Source organism: Melanotaenia boesemani, chromosome 3 (assembly GCF_017639745.1).
Source record: "Melanotaenia boesemani isolate fMelBoe1 chromosome 3, fMelBoe1.pri, whole genome shotgun sequence".
In the NCBI taxonomy this organism is placed as follows: Eukaryota; Metazoa; Chordata; class Actinopteri; order Atheriniformes; family Melanotaeniidae; genus Melanotaenia; species Melanotaenia boesemani.
In genome coordinates this window covers 29,374,075-29,396,251 of record NC_055684.1, presented here as the reverse complement: position 1 = coordinate 29,396,251, position 22,177 = coordinate 29,374,075, and the positions used below count along the sequence as shown (strand labels likewise).

The following is a 22,177-nucleotide window of genomic DNA, read 5'->3' as shown; positions in this document are numbered from 1 at the left end:
ATCTTAGGTGCAAAATAATATCTTTTATAGGTCAGAGAAAAGGAATAACAAAAAACATGTTTATGTTTTGACTTCTGTCACTTACAAATAAATTAATTACAAATTATAAATACAAATAAACATACTGACCTAGTATAGATTAAATAGAGAGGGGCTTCTGTAGATTGAAACTCAGTGTCTACTGGATGTTGAATGCTTTCATGCAGATTGAGTAACTTTTTCTCCAATTATGACCCCGGAACCAATCATGTCAGAAGCTGAATTTTTCTAAGATCTCTGTATGATGTTTGCCATTTGTACAAAGTTAATGTATGGTCCCACTATAGTCACGATGAAATACTTGCGTTGCAGCACAAATCAGGGGCACAGTTTAGACGCAGTGAGATGTGGCTCACCGGCTCTGTGAGGGTTAACTTCACACAGGCTGAGCCGCTGGAGGAGCCTGTGTGAAATCAGTCCCAGCAGAATCCCGTTCACAGTCACAGGCGCCGGCCAGTACGCACTCACACTGCAAGCAGGAAGAGGCGATTTACCGACGGTATTCCCGGCCACGGTCAGGAGTCTACTTGTTGATTCGCTCCAGGAGGGGTGCACAGAGCGGACTGAACATTTTAATGCCTGTCGAACCTTTTATTTTTCACCATGTCGGTGCGTAGCTCATGATGCTTCCATCAGCTCCAAACCGAGCGTTGAAGACCTTTGCAAGCTTAACAAGTTGTAACACGGTTACTCTTGAAATGTTGCTGATGTCGGTCTATGAAGTCAATCGGGATATAAGGAAGACACGTATGTAGTATTTTAATTTCTTCATTGTATTTAAAAATGTGTTTGTTCTATGTCACATAAGTGTTATGGCTTTGTAGTCCACTGGGATTGTAGGATGCTGTGTCCTGGCTGGTACTTCAGTAGACAACAGATTTATTCAAATATTTCTCATAAAAGGCAGTCCTGTTGTGTGACTCAGATATGCGCATGTTTGACGCAATAAAAACAAAACTTTTTTTTAATTATTTTACTGTCACTACAATAACTCCAATTCTGAAGACCAGGAAATTGACCATGTGTATGCGGACATGTAGTCTCGTCTGAGGGGAGAGCGCAGTGCGTTATGGGCTGTTAATCAAAGTTGATAATCGATGTCAGTATTAGTCCAGCTGAATACCACTCGAGAGAACAGCTTAGCTACGCCTTCAGGCAACAGGCAACTTTAATGCGAAACTGATCGCTGTCCCAACCGAACTGGCACCTTTCAGAACCGTGGAAAGCGAAAACTGGCGAGTGACAGATCGGGCGTTTCAGTACCGGACAGCGCTCACAAGCAGAGACCAGTTTGTCATTGGCCCTGCTGTCCAACCCCCACCGCCACCCGTGTCATCAAGAAAAGCGGCTATGCCTCTTAAAGCTGATTAAAATATCTATTTGGTCCTCTGATGAGTGGATAAACCACCTGACATTGCTACTGTAGGACACTGGCAGTGCACGCTCAGCAATTGTTGTCCTTTTCTTTATTATTTTTTGTAGGCACAAAAAACGAAGGGGGGCCCTGATGCGGTCATCTTCAGGACAATGTCTTCTTAAACTAGCAAAGTGCGTCTCTCAGTCTTTTCAAGTGATTGACTGCCTTGATCGAAAATGATCAAAACTGGGCCTCGGGTGACCACCACGCTACCTCCGGAAACCATTGACATCATCCGGAGCAAAACCCATGCCCGCCGAGTGAGACTCAACGTCGGGGGGCTTCTCCACGAGGTCCTCTGGAGGACACTGGATAGGCTGCCCCGCACAAGACTGGGCAAACTGAGGGACTGCAACACCCACGACTCAATCATGGAGATATGCGATGATTACAGCTTGGATAGCAACGAGTATTTTTTCGACAGACACCCCGGCGCCTTCACCTCCATTCTAAACTTCTACCGCACTGGAAAGTTGCACATGATGGAGGAAATGTGCGCCCTCTCGTTCAGCCAAGAGCTGGACTTTTGGGGCATCGACGAGATCTACTTAGAGTCCTGCTGCCAGGCCAGATATCATCAGAAGAAGGAGCAGATGAACGAAGAGCTCAAAAGAGAGGCCGAGAACATGAGGGAGAGGGAGGGCGAAGAGTTTACAACCACATGCTGCTCCGAAAAGAGAAAGAAACTCTGGGACCTCTTGGAGAAGCCAAGCTCATCATTTGCTGCTAAGGTAATGTCTTCATCAGCCTTACATTACAGCCACATTGCCAGGGCAGATCAGGTGAAAGTAGTGAGTAATCTGAGAGATGGCAACAGTGGTGCCAGCAGGCCTCATGTTACAGAAGTTTTAAATAATGATTCCTCCATTTTTGGATCCTGACTGAGAGCATTTAAATTTAGTAGTTTTAGGAACACACACACACAAACAACCAAAAAACAGCAACAACAAGGAGAGCATGATAAATCAAATTTAATACCCAGAAGCCAGCATAAACCTCTGCTTCAGACTGGCTTGATCAGATGTTTCTTTTAACCTGATCTGTCACTTTCAACAGCTGGAGGGGGATTAAAGTTGAGAGGAAGATGCATTCAGAAATGAGCATCAAAGCTGCCTGCAAAGTTAGACATGCTCACCTGTCGGTAATAAATAGCATGACTTTAGAGACTAATATGTCTCATCTTCTTCTGTCAATAATATGAAATTAACTATGTGTAATTTCCAAAAGAACAAATGAACTTGCAGTTTTTTTTTTGTTTGTTTGTTTTTTTTGTTTTTTTGTTTGTTTGTTTTTTTCTGAGTCAATTAAAATGTTTTGTTCTTGGTGTTTTGTTAAGTAAAAAAACATGACAGTCCCCATTGTTTCCCTTTATTGGTTCCAGTGAGATCACAGCCGAAGGTGTCAGCATGCTGATATAGAAGTAATTAGTTTGTGTTTGTTTTCAGTGGCATCAGAGGATGGAATGAGCCTGATCACTTCTGTTAGAGTTGTCACCATTGCAGGGAACCTTCCTGTGCAAAATTGATATTTTTAGACCTTCACATAACACCCACCTCCCCCTCCCATTTCCTCAGGCAGCCCTCTTGGCTTCATTTGCCACCTCTGCCTCATTTCCAGTCCAGTATTCAATCATCCAACTCATTAACAGGCTCATGGCTCACAGTCCAGGAACAAGAGAACTTCACTTTGCTGGATCAATGAGTGTTGTCATGTTAACAGCACTTTTAAGAGAACAAACTGGGTAAAAATGGGACTAGGTCAATGATCACTCAAAATGATGACTAACTACCAGCACAGCTATTTAGGGTTGTGCACATTAGGAAACTCTTTGTTTAGTCACATCACTGTCATGAAAGAGAGGGAGAATGGCATGTAGTATATTATATGCCAAGTTTTTCTTTGTTTATAATATTTTTCATGTCACTGGTACATCACTGTGCAAAAATCATGAAATTACTGCAGTGAAATTGTTATTTTTTGTTTTACTTATCCCAGTAAGGAGGATTGAGTCCAGCATAAATATAGACTGAGAAGACCTTCTGTATGGAATGGCTTACTACATGCTCCAGAAGCACGAGCTATGATGGTCAAATCATTACTCAGAGAAATTTCAAACACCTCTTTGAACAAGAGTTCCTGCATAATTTATGTAACCCTTCTATTTAAAGAACCTGCTCCAAATCTGAACCTGAGTCACCAATGTTCTTAATTATTTTCTTAAATATTCAATAACATTGCTGAAAGACATGCACCATTACAGTAGGTACCTTGAACTTGGTGTTCTTGCTGTCAGGCAGAATTTTTGACAGCAAAGGAACAAGACTGTTAGATTACCAGCCGTGTTGTGTTTACATACACGCTGGTATCCTGGTTATAATTATACTTCTCATCCTGCATTTGAGAAGCCTGATTGTGCTAATAAGAGAAATACAAATTTCCAGATTTTGGTGAAGATAATGATAATGAAGACTAAGCTTCAGCTGATCTGCTTTTTTCATTTTTAGTCTGATTAATTTCTAATTAATTAACTAATTTCTCTTAGTATAGATACCCCAGAATAATAAATATCCCCTAGGGCTGCACAATATACTGTAGATCATCATAGATTATCACTATATTTATTGCAGAAATTTGCCTGGACTGCAGTAAATTGTGACTATAAACCTTTTTCACAGCAGGCATTTTGACTTAAAATATACTTGGATGTGCACTGGTGTATCAATGAGGGCTGCATTCCACTTCGAAGAACTTTTGTTTAAGTGCATGCTCTACAACTAACCAGCATTTACAGGTGCAGAGGTGCAGCCTTTGTTAGTATGCCTGAATTTAGGAATATAAACTGCACCCCTGGAACCTCCACAAAATGTAAATTTTCTTGAGAGAGAGAAAAAAAAACATGTTAAATGTGATTAATGAACCAACATCTGATTAATGAGCCACTTTCTCCTAGTTCTAGAGAAAAATGTAATTGTAAGTTTAGCAGCTGGCTGTGACTGACTGTGGTGGCTTAAATAGTTAAATCCCACCTTATCAGACTCTCAAGGATGCTACCTTTAGGAGTATAGAACGATTTAGAATAGCCACAGTGTTTAATCATTTGTACATTCAGTAAATTAAATGTTTGCAGGTGTGTTTTAGTACTAACTAGGAGGTTATTGATGCACTGTGCTGAGTAAATCTTCTTCAAACAGAAGAATCTGTTCATCCCAGTTCTATGCTTAGTCGCCTGTTATAGTTAATTCTCTATACTATACAGTACAATTCTGTACAATTTATTTTAGTTAAATGAATTAAAAGCCAAGGACAGTAAAGGAGATAAGCCCATACCCAAAATAAACAGTGATATAAAGAACTTGTGATTTTGGCAATTAATATAATCAACTAACATTGCGCAATTGTTTGTAATTATTTTAAAGTTATCTAGTTTAAAAGAGATGTTTAGCTTCATATCTCGTATTTGTGTATATTGGACAGCAGCAATAGAAAGCTAAATCTTATAAAAACAAACTGCAAGTAGATTATTAGATGATGTTGTATCTTTAAGGTTATTTAATGTGTTATTACTGAACCAAAAATCAAACTTTTATATCAACTTTAATTTGCTTTTATTATTATGTTTTAAAATGATTCTATGGATTTGCTTTTAAAAATAAACTATATTGCAGTGACTATATCAGCAAATATTTATCTTTGAATATTAATATTTGCTCAGCTCTGCTGCTGCAGCACATTTATATGGATCATGGTGATCATTAAGGAAAAGTCTTTTCTGTTTTATATTTGTGCAAGCTACATCTTAACAACAATAATTTCCACTTTATTAGGTAAATCTTGGTTCTAATTATTCTGTATTTTTATATTGGTTCATGCCTGTTCTCAGCTGTGGATGTGCCATTCAGTTTGAATTTATTTAAACAGCTCAACGGAGCTGAAAAAAAGTTTGGGGTGTAACACTACTAGCATGCAAGCTCTTATCCTCAGATAAGCACATAGGATCTGTCCATAGCGTGTCATGTTCAGTTCAGGAGCTTGGAAACGTCTGAGTGAAAGAAGGGGAAATGAAGACAAATTGTTCTGTTTTGTTTTGTTTGCTTTTCTCCAAACAACTCAATTTTCTTGCAGTTTATTTTCTATATGAGCCAGAGAACAAAAAGATGATGTCATGTTGAGGCTTAGTCTTTCTCTCAAGCTTGGCTGAAAAGCTGCATCAGTGAGGTAGTTATTTCCCAAACACATAGTGCGCCTCATTCATTTTTCAGTAGTGATGAAAATTTTACTGCACATCAATGATGTTTGAGTCAGTGCCAGAAAGAGAAGGTGAGATCCATAATATCTATAGATGTATCCAGATGCTATCATTCTGTGCACTTTGGAGGTTACAAACCTCACCTCCCTCAAACTACACACTGGCTCCTGCACTCTCTCTCAGACAAGTCATTCCTTGTAACAAAGCAGCAATAAGGGATACAATGTGGAGAAGTATTACAGAATAGTTACACATCCACTTGAATCTTCATTTTTACCATAAACAAAAGGGAAACTTGCAGGTAAGTGTTTCATCAATAAAAGATAAGCTGCTGCTCGGGCAGAACAGTTTGTACTGAATGACTGCGGCATCATTTTTATATTATCGTGGGCCGGTAAATTGAAAGCATAAGTGATTGTGAATGAAACCAGCTCAGATGACAAAGCATGTCCCAGCATGCCTCAGTTTAGTCTCAGAAGGTTCATAGTCACATTCATAAGGGTTTTCCATTTTACTAGTCAACTCTGAAATACAGACTGCAGAGCAGACATTATTTTTTAATATATAGATTGATAATAAGTTGATTTACAAATGAAACAGGAGGGAGTTCTGAGTGCTGTTGTCCTGCTGAGAGATAAAACAGTTATGTTGACTCATAAAGTTTTTATTTCACAAGTTTTACACTTGTGCATTCTTGGAATATAAAGCCCTGTCTCCTAAAAGCCTTGCAGTGCTGTCTTTACCCCCTGAAGCTTTGGATGAGAATTGGATACAGAGTGACAAAAACTGACACTTATTTCTTCTGCTTTAGGAGAGGCTACTGTATTTGAACTAATTGCATGGAAACTTCCCATCCCAGTGAGCCACAGGCAGTCACGGTTGCAGGCACTTAACTGCACTTCTTACTGCACATCAGATATGCCCAATTGACTTCACTGTAAGCACTTTGCTTTGTTGTTTGGGAAGTCTGAGATCACTGTGTTCAGGCCATAGCTCAGCACAATGCCAAGGTGGAGTGATACACTCAGTACTTTTACTACGCTTTCACCCTATCTAACCTGACCAATCTTTTTTTTTTCTGGAAAAAAAAGGAAAATCTGTGTGAAAGACATTATACATTTGGGCTGGTCGATTTTGGTATTTTCGAAATTTTGGTATTGATCCAATATCAAATAAATCTGGCCAGTATCACAGATACCGACCCAAATACTTTTTGCTTGAAATTTCACAATCATTTAATGATTTTCCCTTCAATTGTTGATCATGAATATGGTAATAATCAAACATAGTACAAAGATTTTTGTAAAAAAAAACAACATTTTTTATGAACAAACTGAATGTCAGAACAGAAATTTAAATTTGAGCTTTTTTGTTTGTAAACATATAAAATAAAATCGACAATGTTACAAAATCAAATAACTATTATTCCCTTTTATCACATGCAATAGTTTGAGAAAAGGAAAGTCAACAGAAATTAGCTAAACAAAAGCAAAACCTACTGTTGGTTGGCTCTCATTCACATTCTTTGGCTTTTTTCCACAAATATACCGATCTCATCATGATGGTATTGAACGATACTGATACTAGCCTAAGTATTGATACTATCCATATTTGGATCGATCTGCTCAGCCTTAAAAAGGATGATGGTGATGAGTGGCCAGTTATTTCAGAGGGTCTAGGATGTCTGACCTCCAGGGGACTACGGCTGTCATTATAACCTCCTCCAGCAAGTCACAAAGAGTATAGGAGATCAGAGGAGATGTGACTGCGCAGTCGCTATGATTTTATGGTTATTTTCAGTAATGGAGAAGATCGTTTACTCTGTCTTGGTGTGTTTCTGTCTCTCCCTACCTCCCTCCTACTGTCTCTGTGTACACTAACAACCATGCTTGGAATCATACTGGGGTGTATTTTATGAGTTGTTTTCTAGATTTGTTGCTGGGTTACAGCAGCTCCACTGTTGTGCTTAGGTGAGCCTTGAATAGCCATAAATTTATGGCACTTGGTTTCCCATCTGCCAGAATGATTACAGCGCCTTATATCACCATGTGGACTGACAGAGTCGTGAGGGGGGTTTTGGCACATTGGCAGAGGTGTTTCCTAGCTTCTTTTTCTTTTGTCATCTTTGTTCTCTCTCCATGCTGTCTTCGTGTTTCTGTATCCTTTCATATTCCTTTCTCTTATCATTCCAATCCAAAACAGTCATTTAAATGCAAGGAAACAAAAGCTATCTTCATGTTCTAACAAACTAGATGAAAATTAATTTCCATATTTTTCAGCCCTTTAACGTTTTTTTTTTTTCACTGATGCCATACTTTTTGTTGTACATTTATACCAACTTTAGGAATATAGGGAAAAGTTGGGACTCTAAAGGCTTTCATTGTCTTTTTGTCTCTTGAAAAAAATCCTTCTTCTACCACTGCAACCGCAAAGACTCTGATAAAGTTGGGCCCTAAACAAATAGAAACATTAGCATCATTGATTTGAAACACGCCTTTGATCAGTGTGCGGAAACACATGAATGCAAATTCAGGAAGTAGCATCCCAGCAGAATGGCTGCTAATCTATAGAGAAAATCTGTCCATCTGTGAGCAGCAGAGATAAGGATTAAATTGTTTGTGTTGTGGTCAGGGTTAGTTCCCTATGCATCTTATCTGCTAAGCCTAAATGATTTTTTGTGGACTTTAAAGACTTATGTTGCAACCACAACGTCCACAGTGCATTGAAGCCAAAGTTAACTTCCCTCTGAAGGTACTGCCCTCTGTGGTGATAAAGTTGAGAATTCTGATCAGATGTGCAGCCCATGAGCAGTCCATATGTTTCTCTTTTACTCATGAAGATGGTTGCAAAGAGTATGACTCAGTTTCTGTGCTCTATAAATGACTTTTCTTATTGATGGAGGTGCTGTGTTACCAACGTGGACAGAATGCTCAATTTGCCTGCCAGCAACTGTCTTTCCCCTCCAGACCTCTTTCATGTTTGACTGATTATGTGTCTACACAAATGACCCAATGCACAGACTGGCTATACATTATTTAATTTCTGCTGTGTGACAGTGCATTGGTGCACATATTTAGTTCACAGCAGACAAGTGCCAAATGATGAAAATAACATTTTGAAGAAAGAGAAACATTATTACGTCTGTTTGAACATCCTGAGTTAAATCACCATGAAAGGGAAGAAGGCTTATATAAGATTACAGGGTTGTCTAAGAACATGACATTCACCAGTTTAACATATGTAATAGGAGATACCAGAACTGGAGCTCTGAGGTAACAACAACAATACGATTTTGCCCTTGTGCATTCATTTGAATGCTCACATTAGTCATTGTCATACACTCAGTGTCTTCTTCTGCATTAACAATGCATCGGATCACAATGTACAGTATATATAAAAGCTTGATAAGTGCTTCACTCTCACAACTCACATCACAGCTCACATTAGCATGAATGGTTGCATTGTTTTCAGAAGAAAGACTCTAAAAAGCTTTTGTATTAAAAGCTTTGCACCAAACAAATTAGAAACAAAGATGGATGAACCAATTAGCAGCTAAAAAGCTAAATATTTCCTTAAATACTTAATGGAGAGAAAATACAGACATAAAACTAGAAGAACTCAGAGAGAGCAGATCTCTGCCAAGCCACTGTCATTTTTCTTTTTTTAGCCATTATTTTTGAGTTAGAAGGTCTAGTGGATCCGGATCACCCCCAAAATCTAATCACTGGTTACTTATTTCATTTATGAGATTTAATCATATCTATTAAAAAAATTTTTTATGTTGCTAACAGACAGACAGACAGACAGACAGACAGACAGACAGACAGACAGACAGACAGACAGACAGACAGACAGACAGACAGACAGACAGATCAATGCCACTGAAAACACAACATAAGCATAAAACATATTTCTATCCTTAAAAAATTGCTTTTCACTGGTAATTTGCTATTATTTACTGGCATCCAGGCTACCTGCAAGTCAGCAATTGCATTAATTTTATCTTTCAGTTATACAATAGAATTACAGCATGGCACTAGAACAGTTTATATTTAATTATGTCGTTGTAAATCTAGTAATTATTCTGTCAGTACTCACTTATTTCTTTTAATTTCCAGTTTGTAACTCTTAATTCAGTCTATAGTCTACATCCTTTAATTATCATTAAACAGAGCTAGTGTAATGCTACAATACTACTACTACATCAGTATCAGTGATAATGATGACAGTAATAATCCAGTGATTAGAATGTATCTGTTTTATCCTCCGGGGGTCACAGTCGGCTTTATCAGCTGACGTTGGGTGAGAGGCAAAAAATAAAATCTGGACAGGTTGCCAGTCCATCGCAAGAGTAATGCAGACTCACATCTCAGTTGAATCAATTCAGAAAGATTAACTTTACATGTACTGTATGTCTTTGGACTGTGGGGTGAAGATGGAAAGAAGTATGCAAAGAAACAAACAGAAATGACACAACTGACCTGGATGATCCAACTTAACAGTCATGCAGTGCAAACCACAACGCCACCATGCTGCCATGTAATAACAACACAATGCATGTTGCTAAAATAAACTATTGCAAGAGAGTTTTCTTTAACCTTCCCGAGATGCTCAGCTGTTACAGTGAAGTTACTGGTTAATTCCTGGAGATATGGGCATTTCCTTAATAGTCACATATTCCATTGCACTGTATATCTTGACACTGTATGACTACCTTAAGAAAATCCTTTTTTCCCCACCTTTTCTTCTTTATTGATATAATTTCTAGTTTCAGTTTGACCCATTTGGTTACAAGAAAAAGTAGGTGACTGTTTCCTCATGAGGCTTTTCAGTGCTGGTTTCCACAGAGAGGTGATGTAGTACGCTACATTAGGTTGTCACATAAGCCAGCTGAAGCAGCACACACACTGTGTGTCCCCTCTACATGGTATCTCTGTTTGACAGTCCATGCTGGATTTTTAGTGAATCACCATATCTGCTTTTGTTTATATTCTTTATACACTGATGCAGCTGTGACTCCAGAGGGGTCCTGTGACACTGACATTTAGAAGGTGAGAGGTCAATAGCAGAGGCATAACTACTTTGCAACACTGCTTCATTTATTATTCAGACTGGCTTGTCAGTGAGAAATCATTACTCAGGAAGATATAGAGTGGTGTGGGGCTTGGTGGTCAGCAGCAGGGTAAAGTAGAACTTTCCAGACAGTTAAGGCACAGGAAACCAACCACTGCATGTTTACTCTTGAGCAAAAGCTGCATGTCAGGCCAAGGTTTTCATTGCTCACTAAGCAGGCTGAGACTGAAAAGGTCAGTTTCCAGTAGCAGTACTGAATGATGGATGTGAATTTAGTTGACAGTGGGTATATTTTCGATGGAGTCCATCTCCAGGCTTTAAGATTCTTCTCTGCATTACACATGCATAGGCATACTTGTCTTCAGTTTGTAATAGCAGAACAAAAAGATTGTTCATGCATTCTTAACTAACCACCTTCTTCATGTTTATCTCCCCCCTGGGTCACTTAGTGGTCAAGCAAATAGTGGAAAAATACTGCAGAGCCATTACAAGTGAATAAGTTTTGAGTTGTGGCTTTTTGTTTGGTTGGATGACTTGGGCTTTGTTTATTCTTCTCAACATTTTACTTACATCTCCTCCTAAAAATATTGCCTCCTAAGATGGTTAAAAGGAAATTGTCTCTACAGGTGGCTGAGTTTAGAAGAAAGATTGCAGCTCTTTGCATCAAATCTTTGAGCTGTTTACTGATTCATAAATAAGAAGCTGCTTCCTCAAGGAAAGAAAATAAACACAAAACGTATTGTAAATGCTATCCAACTGTATTGGTTCATTAATGAGCAGATTGATTGTCTCAGTCTTCTTCTTGTTTGAGAAACAGCTTGTCACATGATACACAGTAGTAGATAAGGTTCAGCACACCTACTCAAATCAGCTTTATCCTTCTAGGACCTTTAGCATACTGTGTGTCCTCGTAATGAGAAAATATGCCTTGAAGAAAGTGAAAAAAGACTGAGTAATGGAATTGTGTCTTCTATGTGTTATGTTTATAATGGAGACTATACTGAAAGGTTTTTGTTTGCTTACTTAAAAAAATAAACAAAAAAGAACCAAACAGTGGCGTTGTAGAGAATCAAAAAGAAATAAAGAGAAGTACTCAGCGTTTCTTTGGATTAAAAATACTGCAGCTGCGTTTGAAGCTCTTCATATCTAAAAGCAAGTGCTCACTGCAGCTCTCAGACTGACGAACAGTACCTGTAATTACCTGAACTTGATACAGAACCCAACACCTTGAAACTCTGAACAGTCAACAATGGCTTCAATTAACACAAGATCACCTCCGAGCTATCAGTATGAGGCATCACCTTTGTCGGCGTAGACAAGCTGAATTAAGGAAAGTGTCAGGTTGCAGATCCTGGGTGGTAATGTCATCTTGTATCATTTTGAGAGATTCTGGTGACACATTCAAACATGAAGGTATAGTAAACAAAGCTCCATCTCCAGCATGATACCTTCCTGACACAAATATGGAAAAATGAATATTATGGGCTCTAAAAGGCAAAAAGTTTAGAGTTGTGTGCTTGGCATTTTGAACACATGATCCTCTACAGGATGAAGAGGTTAAGGTCATCATGCTCCTAGTTAGGCAAGTCTGTGCATTTTAAAGGAAGGATGCAGCTTTTTAGCTTAGGTTGGTTATATTGGGAGTTAGGTGAGAGATTTTCTCACTGGCTCCAAAGTAGTTCTACCTCTAATGATGGGTGGGGAGTTGTTTTTGCTTTACTTTGACAGTGTGTTTGTTGGTTTCCTCACCTCTCTGCTTATCTAAATGGACTTCAAAGGAGCAGTTGCTGAATTAGGAGTGCATGTGTGTTACCAGAATAAAGGTGCTTCATTAAAACTGAAACTGTCAGGAGGAATTCAGTTCGATCTGCGGATCAATACATCCTCCCACTCCCTTTAATTCTCATGGAATAGAATAACTGATTCAAACACAGGCAGTCAATAATGACAGACATGTCGTTATGACTAAACCTGCTTGTGTATGAAAAGTTAAAAAAACTTCCATTATTCTGCAGAAGTCTGACACTGATTATTTTTCACCAAAGAAGCTGTGCTGTTTTTCACTGTTGTTTACAATGACATCAAGAAGGACAATGTAAAAAAAGATGCTATTATTAATACCATCTAGGGTGTTGCTCAGCCTAATGAGGTACAACCTATAAGGAGTGATTATCCCACCTTAGTGTGTCACCCAGCACAGTCCCATCAGATTTTCTGCCAAATAGAACTTTTCTCCCCAGGGACATCCATAAATTATTACAGTCTTACTTGTACACACATGCACACAAGCACATGAATGCACCCATTTACAAATGTTGTCATCTTGTCTTTGGCTTTCTTTTCTAGCCTGTTGTTTCCAACTTACTTTCCATTTAAAACACACACACACATCTTTAAATAGACATATTGATGTTGTAATTTAGTTGATTCTGACAGGCTGGAACCTTTTTATTTGACTACATCAAGCTGTATGGGAGCCTTTTAATTTCCCATCAACAGACTGTCATTCACAATTTCATTTCTAAATCAGCATAAGTTGCAGTAGAAATTCTGCTTGATATAGAGGAAGCAGGAAAGAGGGAGTGTGAGGGAGTGAATGAGAAGGAGAGATGAAGTGTAAGATAGAATGCCGCACAAGTGATTGGTGTGATAGTGCAGTGTTGGTGAGATGGAAATTGGTCAGGAAGTGATAACACAGTACACCCATTTCTCCACAGTGTAGCATGAAGCTCTACAACATTAAATTGTACCTATTAGTGAAGTTGAGAAAGGGAATGCTCACAAAAATCTTGTTCTTAAATTGTGAATTTTCTAAATAAATTACATAGTTATGCTTATTTGCTTTCATGAACTAGAATAAAAGAGTCAAGAGTGATACATTTCTCATGTCTATGTCTTTTACTGAATAACTTATGGAGGGCCTGAAGACTGGTTACAGAGGGAAAATGCCAACCTGGATCTTTTATAAAGTTAATCTACAAGTTAATCTATTAAAGCTTTTTATAAGAATGGTTGATGTATTGTCACTGGGTAAAATTTCTGACAGGTATGTCTATAATGGGAAATCATGCAATCTGATATGAGACACAGGGGGGGCTGTGATTGATTCAGTACTGTGGGATCTTCACTAGGGAACAGCTACTGTATACTACTCTTAAAACTTTTAAGTGAAGAATTTGATGTACTAAATGATGCTTCCACACTATTTTTACTTTATGATATAAATTGTTTTACTCAAAATTGTTTTGATTTCTTTTTCTACAACCATCAATGTCAATATTCCAGTAGAGGAAACTTAAAATAATGTACACTAAATCCTAAAATCTGCCCTGCCTAGAAGGCTCTAAAACTTAATATATGAACTACCACTCAGGCCATTTCAGATGGAGTTAATAAATGCTCATCTTTTTAAAGAAGCTGCAGTGGCTGAACAAGCTAAAAGGTGAATAAAGAGATGACACAACAATGGACATTTTCTGATTGGTTTTACAACATGAACACACAGCACAACTTAATCCCACATAGTCCTGCAGGAAAGTGCAACTTGACCAGATTTTGCAGAATATGTAATAGTTCACCTCTATGTCACCCACTTACAAATCTGCATAAAAGTCAGGTTGATGCTACAGCAACTACTTTTTGACTGGAACAGTAATTTCTCTATAACTGGCTGAAAAGACATAAAAGAAATATTGATCTTGTTCACATGAATAGTAATTGTACCATGCATCCAGAAACACAAGGACTTGTCTGTACTTGTTACCTAATTGCTGCCATAATTGGTACGCAGGGTTGTTTCATTAGCATTTGACGTCACAAAACAAATAGACCTCTAAAGTCCATGAGCAATTTTCTAAAGAAATAGCACTGAGGCACCAAAGAGTGAATGGTAAAAGGAAGTTATAGACCACAGAAGCACTACTGCTGCCTAGTCATCTACAAATTTCTCCACAGGCAATTCCTACATAAGAACAGATCTGTAATTTTTTCATATCAGAGAGTTTTGACTGGGATTGAAATGACTTCTTAACATTAAATATCACATACAGGTGTCCTGTCTGATATGCTGAACCCAATGCTGTTGTTATGTATAACATATTAACAATAGTACTAACAATATATAGTTTACAAAATTTGGGTTCAATTATCGATCAAGCTTTGTTTAGTCCAAGGAGAGCAAGTTGTGACATGTGGGACAGAAATATTTTGGGGGGAGTTGCAAGAGCACAGAATTGTGGATGATTTTGCTTCACTTCAAAACAGAATATGACACACTTTGCTGTCTAAGAGTGTGTTTGCTGCCAATCACCTGTGTATTTCATCCTTCAGGTATCAAAGTTAAGTTGTCAAGCAGTGTAGTAAATGGAACTACAGATGCACCGCCAAGCTTGCCAGTCAAAATGCAGTGATGAGAGAGCAGGAGTCAGATTAAAATATGTTGACTTCAGAGTTAGACAGTATGAGTGAGGACTAAGGTCAGATCCCTGTAGCAGGAGTATAATATGTATGGTAATTATGTGAGATGTCTGTGATGTGCTGACTGTGGAGGAACTGATGTTCATTTGCTGTAATTACATTCAAGAGTAGCACTGTGGGTACATGAGTACTGTAGATAAGCCATATGAACCTTAGATCACCTTAGTGGGACATGACTTTGTTTGCCAGTATGACATCACCACAGAGGAAATCCATTGGGAGCTGCTTAAAACTGTACACCTCCTCAGGAAACTCACCTGAGATCCTGTGGCCACTCAATGCAATTAAATACTGACATGCTGATATTTCTCCCACGCATTCATTTGAATTTAAATTATGTCCAACCACAACACAGAGAGCCAGTGAAGCTGATAGTCAGCACAGAGTAGGTGGATTGAGTGAGTTTCATACACTATCCCACTAATCTCTAGGCAGCAGTCCCAGGGGCCCCTGTTTTCTTCAGTCTGCTGACTGCTCTATTTTCTGTGACTCTTTCCCCCTCCTACCAGACACCATTCACAGGCACATCACCTTTTTTCTGTCTGGTGTGAGATGTAGGCCACTTAGAAATATATGCATGGTGGCCAGAAGTGGGAAGGAAAGGAAAGGAAAGGAAAGGAAAGGAAAGGCAAAAGGTTAAGAATTTGTGGAAGAAACTGGAAAGAGACAGCACACTCCATTGTTGTACTGCAAACCTGTAGATGCTTTACTCTTCCAGTCTATTGAAATCTATACTATGCTGTTACATGTCATGGGTCATAGTCATTAAATATGCATCTAAAGCTGCATGTTGAAGCTCATGATTATTTAAAATTTGTTTGTCTGCCCATCTCATTCAGAATATGACATTGCACTGTTAATGCACTTTAGACATCTCCCTGTCCCTGTAGGAGGACCAAGCCTAAGACAACGGGTCTTGTGTAAACTGAGGAGAGTGAATTAAATTGAAAGGGTTGGTGAACTGTAGGAAACTTGACTCCCTTGTTACTTTAAGATTTGTGGTTCCCGATCCATCTCTCTGAGGACAGAAAAAGACTCAGCTGGTGGAGTTTGGGATGGCTCATTATGGGAGTGTCCCACTTGGGCAAGTAGCACAAAGAACTGTTAGCTAATGGACAAACGAACTGATTAATTAACTTAAGCCAAATCTCCTTAAGTTACTGGAGGCTTGTTAAACCTTCTGTGGATTTGTGCCATAACTAAGTTATTTTTATTTTATTTTATTTTTGGTAGTGGTAGGCTAAGGCAAGTCTCTCTTTTGTGAATATTCTATCCATTTTGTATGTTAAATGACCAAATCTAAGTAGATTTTACCAGCGGACAAACTTACAAGAAAGACTAATTCCTTTTTTTTATTTTAAACTTATATTTCAACTATAAAATTCTTTGAAGAACTTTTGCTGGTTATAGTTATAAATTTTGTTGTTTTTTTTTGTTTTTCTTTGTTTCCTTTTTTTTAAAGGGTTGTGTTTGAGAATGGTTTGGTCCAGTGTCGTTTCTTGTGTAAGAGGCAGAGACACAATGACACAAATGTAAACCACAAAGAAAAAAATTGAACACACTTATAATTTGAACTCTTTTTAAATAAAGTTAATGTAATTGAGTAGGAGCTTTTACGTCATGATGCGTCACATGTGGGGTAGCCTTTAATATTTTTGTGGAAACTCCTTTGCAGTCGTTCTGTATTTTTTTTATTTTATGTTTTTTTTTTATCTCCATTAGCTGTTGGAGTACATCTATCCTTACTGGAGTCAATCCAACATGCTTCTTTGTTTTACACCAGTTTTTCATAATGCCCAAACAGTGACTCTTATACACACACACACACACATATATGTACATGTACACAAGACCTAGTTTCTGCTTTTATTCCTGTTTTGAGTCTGCAGACATCTTCGGGGCTTGCTGTGAGGTATCTCTGCCTTTAGTCTGTTCGTAAGCAAAAGTACAGCAGCTCACTTTGACTGACCGGTTTAGGTCAATGAATACCCTTTTCTTCACGCTGAATAGCTCTTTGTTGCTTTGAAGGCATGTTTAGAATTCTGTTGAATCTGGTTGAATGAGTTTTCATGCATTTGTTTGAACCTGAGCACCCAAAATGCTCCTGTGCACATCTACATTCATCCTGCTGCCTCTGTCAGCTTTCCCAATAAATGCATCATCACATGCATCATTCATACATCAATCATCATCACATCATCAATAAATGCCAGTGTACCACTTCCATTGGCAGCCATAAATGCCCAAGTCATTATAAATGACAAATGAGGTTACACTATGAGCCATGAGCAGGTACATTATTTTACCCAAACCTTCCTGTTTCTAAGAGTCATATTCTTTGTTTAATTTGTCCAAATGACTTAGAACTCCACTGTTTTCTTTTTGTTAGTATTTATCAAATCTAAAAAGGCCTTCTAAAACATTTGAAGATTATGAAGTTTTCTTTGGACTGTGGATGGAAAAAAGTCCAGTGCTCCATACTTGGGAGCTTTCATATCTTGCAACAGTTCTGTTATCTGGTTTTCTGAAAAACATTTTTTTCTTTTACATATCTCTAATACTGTAGAGATCAAATATTTTTTTAAACCTTGGGATGCTTCATTTGGAAGATAACATTTTTGCTCCTAATGTTGACAATTAACACCCTCAATCAACCCTGAGCCATTTGGGAGAGCTACATTTTACTATTCCTGTAAGACTTTGCAGTTTAGTCAAGGTTGGCTAAAAGACCTGTATCTCCAGCACAGTTCTTGTAGCAAAAGTACAAAACAACATCAACTCAAGCACAGAGCCTGAGGACCAAAAAAGAAAGAAAGAAAATCAGCTTTTCATGAATAACTTAAAGTTTGGATTGAAGGTTAATCAGTGTCATGAGTTGCAGGAAGTGCCACACATGCGATTGCTCTCATGTTTTTGGTTTTTGCAAATGATAATAAAACATGTTATTGTCTGTATTCTTAGAAAGTTTTACCCATGCTCCGTGCACACGACTTTAGCGTGTTCATCCAACAATCACCAGGCTTGCTAAACGGTTGCCAATTGTCTACTTATGTCAGAATAAGCTACCTTTTGATGACAGACTTCATCCTTTTGTGTTGTTTTCCCAGAAAATAAAGAGGTACAAACAGCATGTCTGTGACATTTTTTCTTATTGTGTCATTATGTAGTATTGATCATGTGGTCACTTTAGAAGGGCTGCAGCCACAAGGAGCTTTGAGAAAATGAGACGAGAGGGCTGCTTATAAGAGCCTCTTTATCAGCCTTGTCCCAGATCAAAATCAGTATTAGATGGAAATCCTAGGGGCTGCTCCACTGGCAACCTTACCTCTGTGAATGATGCCAACAACTGTGTTTCCAAATCTTGAAGGATTTCCTTTCTAATCTTAGTGTGATCTCATACTTTCTGAGTCAAAGGTCAAAAAGTCTGGAAATACTCTTGTCGTGAAACAACTTTCTTCTAGACATATTTTTATGTGCATTTTATTAATTATATACTTGTTCTGCATCATTTGGGTTTTGGGGGGGGTCTTTGTGGATTGCACTTGTTTCTCACAGATGCCATCAGATTGTTATTTTGAAAATTTGAAAGCTGTGTGAACTTTAGAGTCTTGTCATGTTATTTTTAGCCCTTCCCAAGCAGTTTTTTAAGGGCAGTCATGCTGGGGGGATAGATGGCAAGTGTCAACGTAACATTCATATAAATGCCACAACTTGAATTTTCTTAATTTTATTGTTAATAATTCAAGAATTTGTGGAATGTTGCATTTTAAAAATCATGTTCAAAGCCAGTAAAAGAGCACTACCAAACAAACTGCAAAGTATGTTTTAAAAGACGGAATAATTGTTATAATTTAAAAGGAACAAAGATATTTGAAAAACCAATATTTAGGACAAAAGTGAGGGAATACTGTGTTACAGTGAAAAGGGAATAATTAGTGAATAATTTGTGTAATAATTTGAATAAGAAAATCAAAACATCAAATTGAGAAAGGAATAAAATACTGTACAATAAGGAAATATGAAAAACTATATTAGTTTTATGTATTAGTAGCATGTTTACTACCAGTAAGCTGGATTGTTGGATGATTTTTTTTTTTCTTACAGTAATGTCTTATTATATGTTGAACATATGATTCATTGTTGATTGATATGATCAAATGGTTGATACTAAAAGACAGTAGATGTGATAAAGGGGCAGATTTCATAAGTTTGTTCTTCTTTCTACTCCTTTTCAGTATTTCAGTTTATTGTATAATTAACTTTTAATTTTGTCAGTATGCTGAAAATGAAATAAAAAGAACCTAACCTAACCTAGTCTAACCTAACCTAACCTAACCTAACCAAACCTAACATAACCTAACCTAACCTAACCTAACCTAACCTAACCTAACCTAACCTAACCTAATCTAACCTAACCTAACCTAACCTAACCTAACCTAACCTAACCTAACCTAACCTAACATAACCTAACATAACCTAATCTAACCTAACAACACTGATTTTCTGTACAGAATGTTGCACTGCAAGAAGAAAGATGTAACTGCTTTTACCTGTCAGTGGTTTTCAGAGTAGAACAAAGATCAAAATGGCTTTTCAATAGTTTTCTAATCTCAGCGAAGTTAAACTGTTTAGTTCAACCATGAGAACGAAAATCTTAGAGCTTAAACTCACTGGTTAAGTTGCCTATAATGCAAAATATCTCAGCTTAAAAGGTTGGAAAGTTGGAAAGTTGATGTTGCAAAAGACTTGATCCAAGACAACTAAGGTCCCCAAGCACTGAAAGACAAAGATGGGTGTAAAGTGTGTGTGTGCAGTGTAGTTCTGACAGACACCTGATTGTTTTGGGGCTGACCTTTTGGAGAAAGGAAAGTAAATGTCATCCCAATGAGTTCAGAGAAAAAGGAAGTAACTTAAATGACTATCATGGAAAAACAGAAAGATGAAGAAATAGATTCAGAGCTAACAACAGGAAGGAAAAATGACTGATTGAAAGGTCAGAGAGAGAAATGATGTTAGCAAGTGTCGAAAGTGTCTCCCTGATGAGGCTTAAGTTACAATCCTCTGTACCAGGACTTCCTATTTTGAATGTAAAAGTATATTCATGTTGGCAATTATGGGTTTCTGGAGTAAACTATGATAATGTTCTCACAGGGAACCAAAACATTTGTCACCCTTAGATCAACATGTTGTCATTGAAGTAAAAAGAACTAATGACTAGTTCTCTAACAGAGGGTTATGGTTTCATTGCTAAGTCTAGTAACTACCTGTAAACGGTTATTAGGCATTGATGCCACATGTATTGTTGTGCTGTTTGGTTTTATTTGGTTTCCACCTCAAAACTGTGTTTTACATGCATTAGGAGGTACATGCTAAGCAAGTAAGTCCATGGCACAAGAGATTTAAGTGAACTGAAATGCAATATATTCTTTTTCATCATAGGATGGGGTTAATTGGATGGGCTCACTGATTTCACCACACATCCATATCTAAACTAAAACCCTGCCAGATTTTCAGCTGTAGAGATAAGTAACACTTTGAAAGCATAATAAAGGATGGCCACTGCGAGGACACCCTGCAGCCTCTCTTTAATACATTACAGTTGCTGCTAGGCAGGACACCAGCTGTGCTAGCACCAAAAGAAGCCGATTAGTAGTGGGAAGGATAACAGCTGCAAATTAAAAGAGCTTCTTGATTGATTTCTTTCATAAAAGAAAGCACTGTGACTGTCCATTGAACAGGCAACAAAAAGCTGTTTACTCAGCCAAATGAAAGGTCGATCAGTAGCAGAGACTGTGATGGCCTAGAAACTAATGTGAGTAAAACACAATATTCCCAAAGAAAATGTTACTTTCAGGAGTACACAGTAAGGGTCAGCAGAGGCAGCAGAAGACTTGCTCCATGTTTTTCAATATGAGGTCAGAATCTCCATGTATGGCAGTGATTGGTTGGGCCAGCATGCTTGACTGTCGGTGAGTTTACAGCAAGCTGGATGGATATAGGCAGTGTGTGGAGCATCAACCACCAGTCTGACAAGTGTTTAAGCCTTTTATTCAGTAAGCGTAGCTCCTGTCTTGAGCCTTTCTGGGGAACCACTGTAAGGTTTATAATTGCATAAGTATAGTGTGACTGTGCTCTTTTTTTTTCTTCTTCTTCTTCTTCTTTAAACAATGATTTTGTCTATGATTAGACATTTCCTAATTTTGCCCTAAAGACTTGTCTCACCCTCACTAACACCTCAGCTTCAAGATCCTGTGGATGGCAGCAACATTAAACATATCCTTTTATAATTAAGACTTTTGTTCCACTTGCAAATCATTCGCACTGTTGTTACTACTTTAACGGGCATGCTTGGCCATGGGCTGCTGCAGAGTGGAAATCAGGTGTCTGCTGTGGTCAGTGTTGTTTCCATACCAGCTGCTTACTGCCATCTCTAAATCTTATGATGACTGTTACAAATTAAAGTCATTGTGAGATAGCACTTATACAACAGTCCAAACAAAAATCTTTATTGCGTTATGTTTTGGTATTATTTTGACTAATTGAAAGATCATGGTGTTTATCATCATCAAACACACTTTGAAGGCAGCAAGATTAGTTTGTGCTATTGTAGGTACTCTAGAAGTAAAGTACATCCTGGAAGCTTGACTCATTGTTAGAGACTTTTCAAAGTTTAATCAACTTTCTTTTACGTAGAGGTTTTTGTGTTGTTTTTTTCTCCTTCCTGTGATTAAGAGTCTGAACTGGAAATGTGTCTCATCCTTTGTTGCTTACATAACAACAGCACAGTGAAGCCCTGCGACGCTGCTTCTGAGCTCGTATTTAGAACTGCATAAATAAACTTAAAGCACTTGTGCATGTCTGGTTGCAATAGGAGTGATTGTATACACTGAAGAACCGTAGTAGGATCAGTCTTGCTGACGCCATCA

At 38.0% G+C, this 22,177-nt stretch overlaps 1 protein-coding gene across 1 annotated transcript in view; it reads left to right on the top strand.

Annotated features, from left to right (window-relative positions):
• The first annotated feature begins 492 nt into the window (after nt 1-492).
• LOC121637411 (potassium voltage-gated channel subfamily B member 1-like) overlaps nt 493-22,177 on the top strand; it is a 41,430-nt gene continuing 19,745 nt past the window's right edge. The window contains exons 1-2 of the mRNA XM_041981570.1: nt 493-786; nt 1,522-2,187. Coding sequence (XP_041837504.1) covers nt 1,633-2,187 — 555 coding nt within the window. The 5' untranslated portion in view covers nt 493-786; nt 1,522-1,632. The remainder of the gene's footprint in view (nt 787-1,521; nt 2,188-22,177) is intronic.